Source organism: Siniperca chuatsi, linkage group LG8 (genome assembly GCF_020085105.1).
Source record: "Siniperca chuatsi isolate FFG_IHB_CAS linkage group LG8, ASM2008510v1, whole genome shotgun sequence".
Lineage (NCBI taxonomy): Eukaryota > Metazoa > Chordata > Actinopteri > Centrarchiformes > Sinipercidae > Siniperca > Siniperca chuatsi.
Window position 1 is genome coordinate 16,033,751 of NC_058049.1, and position 16,429 is coordinate 16,050,179.

At 41.2% G+C, this 16,429-nt stretch overlaps 2 protein-coding genes across 6 annotated transcripts in view; both read right to left on the reverse strand.

Moving 5' to 3' along the window:
• Positions 1 to 3,826, reverse strand: part of LOC122879995 (protocadherin gamma-C5-like) — a 251,973-nt gene extending 248,147 nt beyond the window's left edge. The window contains exon 1 of the mRNA XM_044204703.1: positions 1,255 to 3,826. Coding sequence (XP_044060638.1) covers positions 1,255 to 3,642 — 2,388 coding nt within the window. The 5' untranslated portion in view covers positions 3,643 to 3,826. The remainder of the gene's footprint in view (positions 1 to 1,254) is intronic.
• LOC122880008 (protocadherin beta-16-like) overlaps positions 1 to 14,923 on the reverse strand; it is a 34,694-nt gene extending 19,771 nt beyond the window's left edge. The window contains exons 1-4 of one of the 5 annotated variants that reach the window (XR_006378821.1): positions 11,290 to 14,923; positions 10,805 to 10,864; positions 10,275 to 10,370; positions 8,788 to 9,720 (exon numbers count right to left, since the gene is read on the reverse strand). Coding sequence is in view for 3 of the 5 variants with exons in the window: in XM_044204728.1 (XP_044060663.1) it covers positions 10,275 to 10,317 (43 nt within the window). In the remaining 2 variants the exon portion in view is untranslated. Of the gene's footprint in view, positions 1 to 8,787; positions 9,721 to 10,274; positions 10,371 to 10,778; positions 10,865 to 11,081; positions 11,245 to 11,289 lie in introns of those variants that run through there. The other 4 variants (XR_006378820.1, XM_044204728.1, XM_044204727.1 and 1 more) reach the window with 4 other exon arrangements.
• Positions 14,924 to 16,429: the final 1,506 nt, after the last annotated feature.

Genomic DNA, 16,429 nt, shown 5'->3' on the forward strand with positions numbered 1-16,429 from the left:
CGCTAACACTATAATATAACACCAACATAAAACTGTGGGTGAGCGCTCTAAGACAAATCATTTGAGGTAAATAACAACAATCCAAACTGTAACAACATCCAGGCATGAACATTTGATCAAATTACGGTTGAAAACAAGCAAACAAAAAAAACAGGATATGCTCCTAGCTTATTAGGAATTTGGATTTTTTAAAACATTATACATGTGATTCTAAAGAAGCGCTATTATTATTATTATCATCAAGAATAAGAAAAATAACAATAGAAATTTAAATCGTGTTTTTTTATCATTCATTCAGCCTATTCAAATTCAGCAAAGTGGCTAAAAACAACAACACATCTACAGTAGCAGTTGTGCATGAGGAGTATTTCAGGACCATGGACAGATACCTTGAGATTTGGAAAGAGTGACGTCACCAAGACCAAGATGCTGTATGTTAACTTGATCTACTGTCCTAGGCCAGTGTTCTTTGACACTACTAATGTGAGTAAGTTTCACAAAAGAAAATCCTGACTCTTTCTTAGACCTAAGTGTGTTAAGCACCCACCCAGGCTGGATCAAGCATAGGAACTGCAGGGTTTCCATCATTCAGTTACACCTGTTGTTAGGTGAAAACCAGTGAAACAAGCTGGTGACTGACAAAAACTGCAGTACAGTGAACAATGAGAAGCCTGCGCTAATTGCTTCATTTTCTAAAATACTTGCGCTAACTCATAATCGCACTTTCCTGTTAAAATGTTCCAAGTGTAAAACCTTCCACAAAGTTTTCTGCAGGAAAAAAGCAGGTTGAAACGGCTCATTGGTGGACTATATTTCTTGTTTACTAAATATCAAATTAGTCCCATTCAAGACAGTCTAAACAGCTTTGCGACACCATTAAACACACAACTGCAAATGGAAACCAACAATTTGCAAGAAGTCTGAGTAAATGTTTATCTTTGTAAAATGTGACCTATGAACTACATACATCAAAATGCCATGCTGACAAGAAAGAAACAAAAAACATAAAAGAAAAGGCGTTTCCCAAAAGTAGAACAAATAATGGCTCCACGGTTAAAAAGGAAAAGAGGCTGAAAGTTTATATACTTGCTTATGTAATGTACAAGACTGGTATTGAAAAAAATGAATTCTCCACTTCATTAACCAAACATTTCACTTCAAGATCCACAAATCACTTTTGAATTTCGGACAGAAATAACTGATAAAGCCGCAAAGCTAAAATGCCAGAAGTACACTTCTTTGAAATGCTCCTACCTCTACAGAGGCATCCAAGTCTTCAAACGGGTCAGCAAAGTCTGTTAGACTTTTCCTCAGAGTCTGGTCAGCAGGCATTGTGTTGTCATTGTAAGATGTCACGAACTTGAAGTCACTGGTTCTAGAACCCGTTGTCAGGTAGGCGTCATAATTGTAAGTGCTGCGTAAGGTTCCTGTGCCCTCAACGTCTGCGTAATTAGGAGGGAGAAACGCGCTGGGGATGGCGACTGCTCCATCAAACAACAGTCTGGGCTTTCTCCTGCGACAAAACCTCACACCGAGGATGATGATAATAAAGGTCAGAAAAAAGGTGGACACAGACACCAGCGCGATGATCAGATATGAGGTTAGCTTGGAGTTCTTCTCATCGTAAGAAATATCCTTCAGTTCTGGCACCTCAGCCAAGTTATCAGAAATAAGTAAATACATGGAACAGGTGGCAGAGAGAGAGGGCTGTCCGTTATCTTTCACTGCCACAATAAGGTTCTGTTTCATGCTGTCAGACTCAGAAATGTCCCGCTGTGTCCTGATCTCTCCGCTGTGGACACCGATAGTGAAAAGTCCCGGATCAGTGGATTTGACTATATGATAGGACAGCCAGGCGTTCTGTCCGGAGTCCGCGTCCACCGCTATCACTTTGGACACCAGAGAGCCTCCGTGTGCAGCTTTGGGGACCAGCTCGGTCATGAAGGAGTTGCCCTCCGGGGCGGGGTACAGTATCTGAGGAGAGTTGTCGTTCACGTCCGATATGAAGACACTGACGGTCACGTTGCTGCTGAGCGGAGGAGAACCGTTGTCTCTGGCCATCACGTGGACTTTGAAACTCCTCAACTGTTCATAATCAAACGACCTCACAGCGTGGATCACCCCCGTGTCTCCGTTAACAGACAGATAGGAGGACACCGGGCCACCGTTCACCTCACCGGAGAATAACAGAGAATAAATCACGGTGCCGTTTTGTCTCCAGTCGGGGTCTCGAGCAGTAACGGAACATAAAGTGGAGCCAGGTTTGTTATTTTCAGCCACATATGCGCTGTAGGACTGCTCCTCAAACACCGGTGGGTTGTCGTTGATGTCTGCTACAGATAACTCAACAGTTTTAGAGGAGGACAGAGGTGGAGAGCCCTCGTCAGTGGCAGTGATTGTAATGTTGTAATCAGACACTAGTTCACGGTCCAGGTGTCCTGTGGTCACCAGAGAATAATAGTTTTTAATTGAAGGAACCAACTTAAAGGGGGCGCCTTGCTGAATGGAGCAGCGGACCTGTCTGTTACTCTCAGAGTCTCTGTCCTGCACGTTAATGATGCCCACCTCTGTACCAGGTGGCACGTTCTCAGGTATGGGGTTGGTGAGTGATTTTAGATATATCACTGGGGCGTTGTCATTTACATCAGTAACATCTATTATAACTTTGGCGTAAGAAGTTAGCCCTAAACCATCTTTAGCTTGCACTCTCATTTCAAAAGAACTCCTTTCTTCAAAGTCAATCACACCAGTAACTTTAATTTCTCCCGTTTTAGGATCAATAAAAAATACATTTACATCATCATCAGATACGTGGCCGAAGTGATATGTCACATCTCCATTCGCTCCTTCATCTGCGTCTGTAGCACTAACATTAATCACTATGGTATCTGGAGGAGAGTTTTCAGGCAGACTGGCTTTATAAACGGCCTGGCTGAACACTGGGGCGTTATCATTAGCATCCAGCACAGTGACGTGTATGACTACGGTACCTGATCTCGGAGGAGAGCCACCATCTAGAGCTGTGAGGAGCAAATTAATCTCTCTTTGTTTCTCTCGATCAAGTTTATTCTCCAGTACGAGCTCAACCTTGTTGCTGTCAGCAGCGAGAATAAAGTTGTCGTTCTTTTGAAGGTTGTACCTTTGAACAGCATTTTGACCTAAATCTGCGTCATGGGCCTCCTCGATAGAGAAGCGGTTTCCCTTTTCAGCTGATTCCCATATTTCCATTTCAATCAAATCATCGTTGAATTTTGGCGAGTTGTCGTTTACATCTTGAATATGGAGACTTAGTCGATGAAGCTCCAGAGGACTTTCCAACACCAGATCTACTTTTACAACACACGAGGGTTTCTTGCCACAAAGGCTTTCTCTGTCAATTCTCTCCGATGTGATCAAATCCCCAGAACTCAGACTGATATCACAGTACCGCTTACGAGTTCCCTCAAAATCAACACGGGCCTTTCGGGAAGATAAGGTCCTGGGATCAAGGCCGAGATCTTTGGCTATATTTCCAATAATAGACTCGCGTTTCATCTCTTCTGGAACAGAATAACTCAGATCTCCATTAACGAGCTGCAGCGTTACAATACAAGAAGCAAAGCAGAAGATCGGGCCTAGCGCTGGAAATCCTTTGTCTCCCATCCTGAAACAAAAAGGCGTCCTCAGCTTGTACAACTTGTACTTTCCGGGACGGAAAATTAAAAGCTGTCCAAAACACTCAATAATCCAACACTTCACCGCAATGTACACGATACAATATGTTCGGAAATGTGACCGTTTCTCTCACAAATCTGCCACTGACATCTATGTAGTAGTAATGGGTGGAGTGGTGAGTGCCTATTTTCTGTCAGCCAACAGCGACACCATGAGCCACGTTTTATCTTCGCACTAGTATGTAATGAAATATTCTGAACAAAGTCTCAAACCACGTTAAAATAATATTCACCCACGTTCAAATGAACTGTGCATGGGTGGTAAATCTTTCGTTTTCTTAAAACACACTCGCGATCTATTCATTGTAACTGGCTCAGCACTGAATATGTAGGTGGTGTTCACCCCAGTACAGCTGAGCTCAATGAGATTTGGTTTGAAATATGATACCATTAATTTAGCTTTCTAAGAGTTGCTATATGCTGGAATGAGGCCATAGATAAACAAATACTGTTTGAGCCTCCGAAAGAGAAGGCCAGCTAAACTATGAGTACAACACTAACACTCACTAACATCATGATTGTATGACATGTAGTCACAAATAGCAATATGAAACTGTGGTTGAGCGCTCCATATTAAGACAATGAGCTGGGGCAGCCAGATAAATTACAATAATCCAAAGTTTTCATTGCATATACATTCAATTAGTATCATTATTATATTTAAAATTCAGACAGCTTGGCTGAGGAGAAAAGACACCTCCAGCTGCCTGAGCGCGTGAGGAGTATTTCAGCACCACGGACAGATGCCTTGAGATTTGGCAGGGCTGATGGTACAAAGATATTAAACGCACTGTTGGTCTCCTGGCCAGTGTTCTTAGACTCCATTATTGTGAGTTAGAAACAGTTTCACAAAAGTAAACATTGACTTATTCTTAGACCTAAACCGTTCGCCACCTACCCCGAGGATGACTCAGAAATCGGAGTATGTTTCCATCACGTGCTGATAAGTGATGATCAGTGACACGTGCTAATGACTGAAAAGATTTTTTTACATCGAACAGTGTAATGACTGACGAGAGACTGCGCTAAAACGCTTGATTAAAAAAAAGAAATAATTATGTGACAGCTTCACTTATAAATACACTTTGCTGGTAAAAAAAAAATGTTCTAGTAACTATACATTTTCCCATGAGGCGCAGGTTTTCTGCTGGCAAAGATCTGGTTGAAGGAACTCCCTTGTCGGGAATGATTTTGTTTTACTTAATAACGATTAAGTACCACTTAAGATAATGGGCTACATAAATTGCAACCCTATAAAAACAACAAACTGAATTACATATAACGTATTAACTATTTTGTCAAGGAATCATAGTTAAGGTTTATCTTTCTGAGACAGAAACTGAAAATAATCTATCAAAATAGCACTGACACTAAAAGCACGAAATATAGGCTATATTAAAAAAAAACACACGTTTCACAAATACACACCAAGTGAGGAGTCCCATGGATTTGAAGAACAATAGGCAACAATGTGTTACAATTTGCTGACGAAACTTACAAAGTAGGCAGTGAACAAAAAAAACAAAGTTTCTCTCCATTATGCAAAAAGTTCGCTTTAACAACAACACAATCACTTTCAAATGTCGGAGGCATAAACGCATGCTGCAGCCAGACAGGCATTAAAGTATTCAATAAAGAAATCAAAAATACATTTTGACGAATGAAGCACTGAATGGTTCCTACCTCTACAGACTCCTCTAAATCTTGAAACGGATCAGCGAAATCTGCCGGACTTTTCCTCAGAGTCTGGTCAGCAGGCAGTGTGTTGTCATTGTAAGATGTCACGAACTTGAAGTCACTGGTTCTAGAACCCGTTGTCAGGTAGGCGTCATAATTGTAAGTGCTGCGTAAAGTTCCTGTGCCGTCAACGTCTGCGTAATTAGGAGGGAGATACGCGCTGGGGATGGCGACTGCTCCATCAAACAACAGTCTGGGCTTTCTCCTGCGACAAAACCTCACACCCAGGATGATGATAATGAAGGTCAGAAAAAAGGTGGACACAGACACCAGCGCGATGATCAGGTATGAGGTTAGCTTAGAGTTCTTCTCATCGTAAGAAATATCCTTCAGTTCTGGCACCTCAGCCAAGTTATCAGAAATAAGTAAATACATGGAACAGGTGGCAGAGAGAGAGGGCTGTCCGTTATCTTTCACTGCCACAATAAGGTTCTGTTTCATGCTGTCAGACTCAGAAATGTCCCGCTGTGTCCTGATCTCTCCGCTGTGGACACCGATAGTGAAAAGTCCCGGATCAGTGGATTTGACTATGTGATAGGACAACCAGGCGTTCTGTCCGGAGTCCGCGTCCACCGCTATCACTTTGGACACCAGAGAGCCTCCGTGTGCAGCTTTGGGGACCAGCTCGGTCATGAAGGAGTTGCCCTCCGGGGCGGGGTACAGTATCTGAGGAGAGTTGTCGTTCACGTCCGATATGAAGACACTGACGGTCACGTTGCTGCTGAGCGGAGGAGAACCGTTGTCTCTCACCATCACGTGGACTTTGAAACTCCTCAACTGTTCATAATCAAACGACCTCACAGCGTGGATCACCCCCGTGTCTCCGTTAACAGACAGATAGGAGGACACCGGGCCACCGTTCACCTCACCGGCTAACAGAGAATAAATCACGGTGCCGTTTTGTCTCCAGTCGGGGTCTCGAGCAGTAACGGAACATAAAGTGGAGCCAGGTTTGTTATTTTCAGCCACATATGCGCTGTAGGACTGCTCCTCAAACACCGGTGGGTTGTCGTTGATGTCTGCTACAGATAACTCAACAGTTTTAGAGGAGGACAGAGGTGGAGAGCCCTCGTCAGTGGCAGTGATTGTAATGTTGTAATCAGACACTAGTTCACGGTCCAGGTGTCCTGTGGTCACCAGAGAATAATAGTTTTTAATTGAAGGAACCAACTTAAAGGGGGCGCCTTGCTGAATGGAGCAGCGGACCTGCCTGTTACTCTCAGAGTCTCTGTCCTGCACGTTAATGATGCCCACCTCTGTACCAGGTGGCACGTTCTCAGGTATGGGGTTGGTGAGTGATTTTAGATATATCACTGGGGCGTTGTCATTTACATCAGTAACATCTATTATAACTTTGGCGTAAGAAGTTAGCCCTAAACCATCTTTAGCTTGCACTCTCATTTCAAAAGAACTCCTTTCTTCAAAGTCAATCACACCAGTAACTTTAATTTCTCCCGTTTTAGGATCAATAAAAAATACATTTACATCATCATCAGATACGTGGCCGAAGTCGTATGTCACATCTCCATTCACTCCTTCATCTGCGTCTGTAGCACTAACATTAATCACTATGGTATCTGGAGGAGAGTTTTCAGGCAGACTGGCTTTATAAACGGCCTGGCTGAACACTGGTACATTATCATTAGCATCCAGCACAGTGACGTGTATGACTACGGTACCTGATCTCGGAGGAGAGCCACCATCTAGAGCTGTGAGGAGCAAATTAATCTCTCTTTGTTTCTCTCGATCAAGTTTATTCTCCAGTACGAGCTCAACCTTGTTGCTGTCAGCAGCGAGAATAAAGTTGTCGTTCTTTTGAAGGTTGTACCTTTGAACAGCATTTTGACCTAAATCTGCGTCATGGGCCTCCTCGATAGAGAAGCGGGTTCCCTTTTCAGCTGATTCCCCTATTTCCATTTCAATCAAATTTTTTTTGAATTTTGGCGAGTTGTCGTTTACATCTTGAATATGGAGACTTAGTCGATGAAGCTCCAGAGGACTTTCCAACACCAGATCTACTTTCACAACACACGAGGGTTTCTTGCCACAAAGGCTTTCTCTGTCAATTCTCTCCGATGTGATCAAATCCCCAGAACTCAGACTGATATTACAGTACCGCTTACGAGTTCCCTCAAAATCAACACGGGCCTTTCGGTAAGATAAGGTCCTGGGATCAAGGCCGAGATCTTTGGCTATATTTCCAATAATAGACTCGCGTTTCATCTCTTCTGGAACAGAATAACTCAGATCTCCATTAACGAGCTGCAGCGTTACAATACAAGAAGCAAAGCAGAAGATCGGGCCTAGCGCTGGAAATCCTTTGTCTCCCATCCTCGGGGAAAAAACACGTCCTCAGCTTGTACAAACGACTACAGAGACCCAAAAAATATAATTCCAAAACAGAGTCAATAATCCAACATTTTACAACAGCGAACACGATGAAAAATATCGTGGAATGAATGGATTCTTCTGAGAAATGACAACCGATTTTAATGCAGTAACAGTGGGTGGAGATGTTTGTGCTACTTGTGTGCTAGCCTACAGCGGCACCATGAGTCTCTTGTCACTCTTTACACCTGCATGCAACATTCTCGACAAAGTCTGAACCCGCCTCATCTTCACCCACTTTCACGCGAACTGCGTGGCACATGTAAAACATAAACGCTACAATCTAATGTATAATGTTCAAAGATAAATAAGTAGCTGATTGAATAAGACAGTTTTATTATTTTATTGACGTTATATCCAACGTAAATCTAATATTTAGGTTTCTGTAAGGAAGTAAATTCCAGACAAAAACCTAAATATTAGATAAAACCTTAAAGCTTTACATTTGATTTTCACTGATAAAGCATGATATAAATGCATTTTTCAGTACCACTGATACACTACAGACGCTCCTTATTTAATAAAAATCTGAACCATTATTTATATCACTTTACAGTAATGTCAGTTTAGTTTATTACATTTATTTGTCAGGGACCATTTACCAAAAACAATCTCATACAAGGAGAAGAGATGTATTGTACCAGATTTAGCTACTAGCTAATTTCCAGTCCGTGGACAGGTACACCATTACTAATACAACTAATGCTATTAATACAAATACAAGTTCAAAATACAATAAATACTAAATTCAATCATAGATCCAATCATTACATCCAACACTGCATATATATAATCAATTCAATAATAACAAATAAAGTCACAATACAATACACATACAATGTGTCTGTGACAAATTAATGTTGACGAGACTGGTTTATTATAATCCATTTATTGACATCACAGGAAAAAATATGGAAATCTACACATGATTGATGTATGATGAATCTATGGATGAAATCAAATCACAAACAGAATGTGATTTTTAGCAACATAAATGTTGCTAAAAATCTTGTTCAGAAGACATTTATAATAAATTGATGCACATGTATGCTTATAGGTATAGCTCATTTGTTACTAAATATTCATGCTTAATATATCTCTGAAGAGACAATTAAATAATTACATTATTATTAGTAGTAGTAGTAGTATTAAACATTTAGCAAATTCATAAAATATGGCTAGAAGAGAAAAAGAAGTCAAAGCTTAAAATTAATTAATAAATTAGTTTAATTAGCTTAAAAACAAGACGATACACACTCAACATAATAAAATGTAATCCACTTAAATGCATCATAAAGGCATAGGCCTGCATAATTCAGTCAGCAATACAATAAAACAAATGCATATTATGCATAAGTGTTAAAACAGTAATCAGTTAATTTAGCGTTGCAGCGTTGTTGGACTGACAATGGGCAGCTTAAAAAAAGATCAAAATTAATGTGCAGAACCAACCTGAAGTCTACATTACCTACAATGCAACTCAACTGCCAACAGTTTGCTCAAAGATTCTGCTGTGTTATGCAAGTAGGGGCTAATGTAGTTTCGAGACGCTAGCCTCAAGCAGAGATGAGGAGCAGGAACAGGAACAGAGGTCTGGTACAATCACTTCTTTCTAACTCCACCCCCCCTGATTTTTTTCTTTTTCAATCTTGAAGTATTCAGCCCCAACCAACGCGGACTCAAGTGACATCACTTGAGGCAATTTAGCAGATTTTGTGATCTCGATCTGGAGCCACAGAATAATTTATACAACTTTTTTCACATACACAGTAGTAGCCCTTTAAGAGGCAATGAGCTCCATGAGACACATGATCACACATAAGACAGAGAGTGGGCAACAATTACCTTTCGATGCTGTGCCTCCCCCGTCCCCAATGTCCTTCTACATGTACCAATGAATCACACAGATGTTGCAGTGTTACACTAAACAGTTTCTCTGTAGAAGTTGCTGGTAAATTTCGTGTATGTCAAAAACACAAACCATCGTTTGCTGCAGAATGTATCCGTTTTTTAATTTAACAACTCTGCGCAGCGGACTACTGGTTTCTGTTGGTGGTATTTGTGGAGTAAGTGACCGATTTACCATTGGAGTCTAACTCTTTCGCTGTGTTCGACTATATTTCTCCATTCTCTCCTTTTCTCTTCTCACTGGTAAATGTCACATTTCAGCAATTCAGCCCAAACTAGTACAACGATAGTGTTAGCTGTCCAGCAATATCAAAGTGATCATTAAGTTACGCTGACATCATACTAATAATGCAGTAAGAGTACGCGTTCAAGGTGGATGGATATTAGCACAGTCACAGTGCGTGTGTCATAAAATATGAAATTAATTTAAATTTGTCAACATTCTGGATTTTGTTCTCATGAGGGTGTAAAAAGTCTACATTTCTTCTTAGTTGTCGCATAAAAGACAATTCAACATCACTTACTCACCAGTACAGTAGTTTTGAAAGATGAGCAGAAAGATGTTCTTCATGTGTGTCCAGCATTATCGACAAGCAAGGGTTTTCTCTCAGGAAGTAGAGAAACCTAAGGAGAGAATACAACACCATCAAATTTAGTTTAGTATACTGTACTTTCTACTGATGGCATGTGCAGCTTGGTATGAATTAACCCTTATCCTTTCGAACAACCTAGAAAACACACAGCATATTGCATTGGTATTTCAAAACTCTATTTTTAAATTAACATTAATTTATAGTATTACATTTAGTTTACACACACATTTCCAGACAAATTGTACCGATGGACTGTTAAAAGTGCCCAGTTAGTCTTTTACGATGGGTGGAAAGAGGGCTAACGCAAAAGTAATTCGAATTTCAAAATGCTACACTGTCTACACAGATAGTAAAATGGTAATTAAGCCTAATATGTACACTGTAGAAGACAACCATTTTTAAATTTTGAGTCACCATGTTGCCAGGATAAAATATTTACCATATTAGCATTGGCTTTTAACGCACCTCTCCGTCTTTGATACAGTGCACTTCCAAAGTCACTGACAAAAGTTGTTCCCGTTCCCTCTGAAGATGAAGAAAATAAATATAAAGAGAAAACTGTCACTGACAACATTGGTAATTGTTATGAACTAATTGTGTTCTTGTGGCTTCCTGTTTTATCCTACTGGCTTTACTTTATGAAAAACTGAAGCATACAACTGTAACGTTACCAACTTCGTGAACACCAACAGAGCTTCAATAAACATACACATGACAATACATTTGAAGTAATGTTGCTTACCAGGTTGCATAGTTGAGTCCGGTACCTGCTCTAACCAGTTAGCATTTGTAAAAATTTTGCTAAAAAAGAAGCTAATGTATGTTGAATCTTGCTAGCTTAGTACGAAAGCTAGCAAAGCTTACTTTGACGTTATTAAGCTAACGATTAACTTCAGTTACTGGCCATTTTTGTTGCCGTGTTGGTTACCATGGTGAAGACATTAACTTACCGATTAAAATTTTGTAGTTTATTTGTTGCTGCTTAAGTCCTGAACAACTGAGACGACCTTCACAATCGTTTGGGCTAAATTGCTGGACTAACACATGTAACTAACATTTAAACGAGAATGAAGTAGAAGAAGGGAGCACTGACACACTGAATTGGTATGTCGCTCAATTCGCGCAAGGGGACTCTTTTGCGTGACGGACCAGAGCGTACCCTTAATTACTTCCGCCACCCGCAAACACAAATTTGAATAATTAAATAGATATTTAAATATTTAGTTTACCAAGTGCCATGTTTATGTTTAGGATTTAGATGTACGATTTAGGTGGTCACATTTATATCATTGACTGTGGGGTAGCCATTCATGGTTTTATATGAAATAGAATTAGCATAGTAGGGAGCATAATCAAGCATGATATGACTATAGGGTCTAACAAGGAGGATTTATAGGCTGGATATCATTTGATTTCTCTGCTATACTCACTTAACTGCAAATAGTGTAACTCAAAGAACGGTGACTTAAACCGTTTAACTGATGTGTCTGACCAGCTAAAAGACATGTGCAACTTTCTTAACTTATTTCAGCTGATCACTGAACCTGTGCCAAACTCCGGCGATCACCTCCCCTGGTGCCCCCATGTTAGAAAAAAAAAAATAAAATAAACTGTGCTAAATTTCCCTCTTTGATGCTGTTATGGTAGATAAAACATGATAAAGTGCCCTCCTAGAAAGTGAGTCTATCCTGTCTGTCCCTTCACATCAGCGAACCATCCTGTGTACTATGCAATTTTTCCACCAGCAAACTAGTGATCTTGACGAGGTGGTCTAGCAGCTTAAATCTTGCATCTGTTCTCTCGACCCTATTCCCACAAAGCTGTGTAAATGTCTCTTTCACTGCCTATTAGATGATCTTCTGCATATCATTAATGTCTCCCTACAGTCGTGTTTTTCTACTCTCAAGCATGTTACTAAAAAAAATAAATAAAAAAAGTGTAAGTAAAAAGTAGAGTAATCTAGACCCATCTGTGACAACTATAGACCAATCGCCAACCTTCCCATTAGTAAAATCCTTGAAAAGGTTGTCTACAAACAACTGCAGTTACTTAACCCTCCACAATCTGTATGATGTGTACCTGTAGGGTTTTAGAGTGAATCATGCACCGAAATGGCAAAGTAATCAATGATCTTAACAGCGATTAAGACAAATTTTTGTATTATTAGACCTGAGTGCCGCTTTCGACACTTGATCATGACATTCTACTAAATGGACTTGAACTGTATTGGCATATCTAGACCGGTTCTTCAATGGGTCGCAACATATTTAAAAATAACCTCCACTGCTATTCAAGATATACATGCTTCTTGGTACGAAGATACAAGATCACAATGTATCCTTAGACAACCTCAGTCCTGTAAATGTCACGCCTAAATGTCAAGCCAGGAAACGAGGACTCAAAACGCAGACAGAGCAGGTTCAGGTCAACAGTTTTAATGAAAAGAACAAGGCTTACTCGGGTTACAGGCAGGCAGTGGTCACAACCAGGTAAGCAGTCTAAAGAAAACTAATTGAGAGAAAAAAAAAACAAGTCCAACACGGAGCCAGCAAAAACCAAAATCCAAGTCCATAAACGAAGGTACACCAGAAACAGATCATAAAGCCAAGACAGACAATACTAGGGTCAGGAAGCTTAACACACGTACAACAACAATTGACAAAGATTTGAATACACACAGCTAGGGGAGACAACAATTCAAGGCCAATGGGAAGACAGACAGATTGTCTGGGGGGGACAGAAGCTGAGCTAGGAACCTCAGGCAGACAGCCTAAGGGCAGGACATACGAGCAGAGCAACTCAGGAGGTCGGCGGCAAAGGCGAAACCCCTCCAGAGGTCAAACAGGATGCCGGTGGGGTAGACCGAAGCCCTCTGGAGGATGGCAGCGTGGCTGGAGATCAAGACCGGGGTCTATTAACTGGAGAGCTAAGCAAGGGGCTGGCAACAGGGCAGCAGGACTGGAGGCCAGCAATTGGAGTGCAGACCTGGAAGCCAGTGGATCCAGGGAAGCAGGAGAATGTCACGGTGCAACAGGGACTGCAAACTGCTGCAGCTTGGCAGATTGCAGCAGTTCATAAACTGGGAACAGCTGCATTTCCACAGGAATAGGACTCTGTTCGCATTCAGGAACAGAGTTCAGCTGCGAGACTGCAGGAACAGGGGACTGCAGCAGTTCAAGGGCCGGTGTTTGCTATTCTGGGGATTCCACAGTGTGCTGCAGCTCACAGAGCTCAGGAGGCTGTTGCAGCCCAACCGGAGCAGGGGATGGCTCTCCAGCAATGGACAGCTGAGTCTCTAAGGTGCTGGGCAGCAGTGAGGACGAGCAGCTGGGAAGCGGGAAAGCATATTGTCAGCAAGAGCCACGCTTCCGTCTGGGGGGCTTTCCAGAAGGTTCCTCCAAGACAGGAACAGGCTGAGGTGTAAGCTGGTTAGCAGGCAGCGGTGCAGACTGGAAACATGAAGACTGAAGGCTGGAGGTTAGCACGCAGGAGGTAAGCATGCAAGGATATCAGCCGGGATTCAGGGTGATGACTAGCAGGCTAGTGAGTTGGCCAGGCGGCTAGCAGGCTGGAAACCAAGCTGACGGCTGCGAGGGCCTCCAAAAGCCAGGCAGGTGTCCAGGTACTGGTTCAGAGCTGGGCCAGCTCAGGACAGGCAGGTTGCAGGCTCATGATCCTGAGCTTAATAGACCAGGGTGCAGGCTGAGGTGAAGGCTGGAGGCTAACTGGCTGGGACTCTTGCTGTGGTCCCTGGGCATCGAGGAAGTCTGTGATCCACTCAGGAATGGCCTCCCTCAGCCCAGGCAATGTCAACAATTTCCCCTGTGCCAAAGAGACAATTGCCTCTTTGTGGAAGACATTGCTTGACTTACTCCACATGTCCTGGAGGCAAATCAGGTCATGAATAACTTCAAGCTCTTCAAGTCAGGAAACAGGGCGAGGCGGCGGGAAGCTTAACACACATACAACAACAATTTAACAAAGAAAGACAGACTTAAATACACACAGCAAGGGGAGACATCGAGACACAGGTGAAAATAATCAACGCAATCAATGAAAGGAAGCAAAACTAAAAGACACATGTGGGAAGGAGACTATTTCTGGCTGTTTAAGCTGTTGTTTACAAGGACCTAAATAGTATGGCTCCTAAATATATTTCCCGAACTGCTCACTGGGTATAGCCCAATCAGATCCCTCAGATCATCAATCATGTGTCTCTTAAATGTACCCAGAATTAGATTAGTCAGGTGAAGGTGCATTTAATTACTGAGGTGCTGTTCTCTGCAACAAACTGCCTGATGACCTGAGATCTGCTGCTACTGTATCTTCTTTTAAAAGCAGTCTTTTAAACATTGCTTTTCTCTCAGCCTTTTGGTAGTTAGTGTGTGTGTGTGTGTGTGCTTGTGTGTGCATGCTGTAATCCATGTGTGAATGTTGTAATAGATGGCTGAAAGGTTATTGTATTTATGTGGAGTATCTATGTGTTTTCAATAACATTCGTTTAAATATATTTACCATGTTTTACATTAAAGCACATTGAGTTTACCTGTGTCTGAAATGTGCTATTCAAATAAAATTGACTTGACTCTACAGTGGCCCAATGTGGAAGAAAACGTGATGCTGTGCCCTTTAGGGTGCCTATGTGCCTCTGAATGGTTAAATAGTTCCCTGTGTGTTTTTATTACAGATGTGTAGTAGTTATACTTTAAATCTGAGTCACATAATAAAATTATTTTAATCTTAACTAGGGTTTGGAACGGTTTCACCATATGCATCACAGTTTTCTGCATGCTGGTGCCCCACCTCATGCAGCTGGTCCCCTTTTAATTTTTTTAATTTATTGCCTATATCATTTTGTAAAAATGCTGTGGACTTTTACACTTTTACACCAACTGTGCAATATTACAAACAATTATTTTGATCCAGTGTTGCAATACTTTTTGTTTGCTTTGTTAGTTTGTTTTTTCTTTCATATTTGTTGAGTCATTGTATGAATGTGTACAGTATACAGTTAGTATTTACTAACAGAAATTAACCAGGGGAAACAATAATATTTTTAAGGAATTATCTTTAATTCATAAAAGGAACTCTAAATGCCCATACATTTACCAATTGAAAGTCTCTCTAAGAAACCTAACCTCCTCTGTGAGCTGAATTCAACCATCAATGAAAATTATTCTCTTGAGAAATTAATTTGAAAGCAGAATTGAACTGAAATGAGTTCAGTCCTTCACAAGAAACAAAAAATTATACTCTAGATTATAATTTCACAATTAATGACAGTTTGAAAAAAACATCAAATAAAATAATAAAAAAACATTATATTGAAAGTCTAATTATACTTTTTTTATAGGATATGATAAATTATCTTTTGATATTAACATTGTTCTGCCACTGTGGCCAAATGCGCTGTGTTACTTTGACCGGGAGATGGCGCCTTTTGCTTGGGTCTCCTGCAGATAGAACAAATGAGGATAGGAATGAAAGAATGGGAAAGGCTATGTGTTGCCATCATGTAGCCTAGTATTTTCAGACAGTAAGATTTTATAACATGAACCTCAGTGTTAACACTTTCGAGAGATCTCTGACACTGTAAACCCACTAACATCTACGTCCATGCACTTGTTAGATTTAACTACCTGAAAATGATGGAGCGACAGTGACCAAAAGGACAGGCAACGTCCTCCACGCGCTGCATCATGTTACATGAAGTCCATTATGTCACACTCCAAAACACAGAGCACAGCCATTGGCATAGTGAACTATCAAATGACCACTGCATTGTGACCGCAATTTTTTTGTACCATAGGCTTCTGCAGGCAGAGATTATTACACTCAAGATTAGTTATTGTTTAGGCACATGTATTTTTGATTTCCAGCGCGGGCGGTCGTCACACTTACTGCAAAAGGCTACAGTTTGTGGTGGCAGCCTGCATAGTAAACCAGCAAGGCATGTGTGCGTACTGTATCTCATGTGTAGCTTTTCATTGCCAGTTCCTCCCGCAGCCTCGTTCTGGGTTACAGCCATTGACTGTATATACAATATTTAGTTACAGCTTCAATATTCTGGATGAAACGTGCATAGTTGCA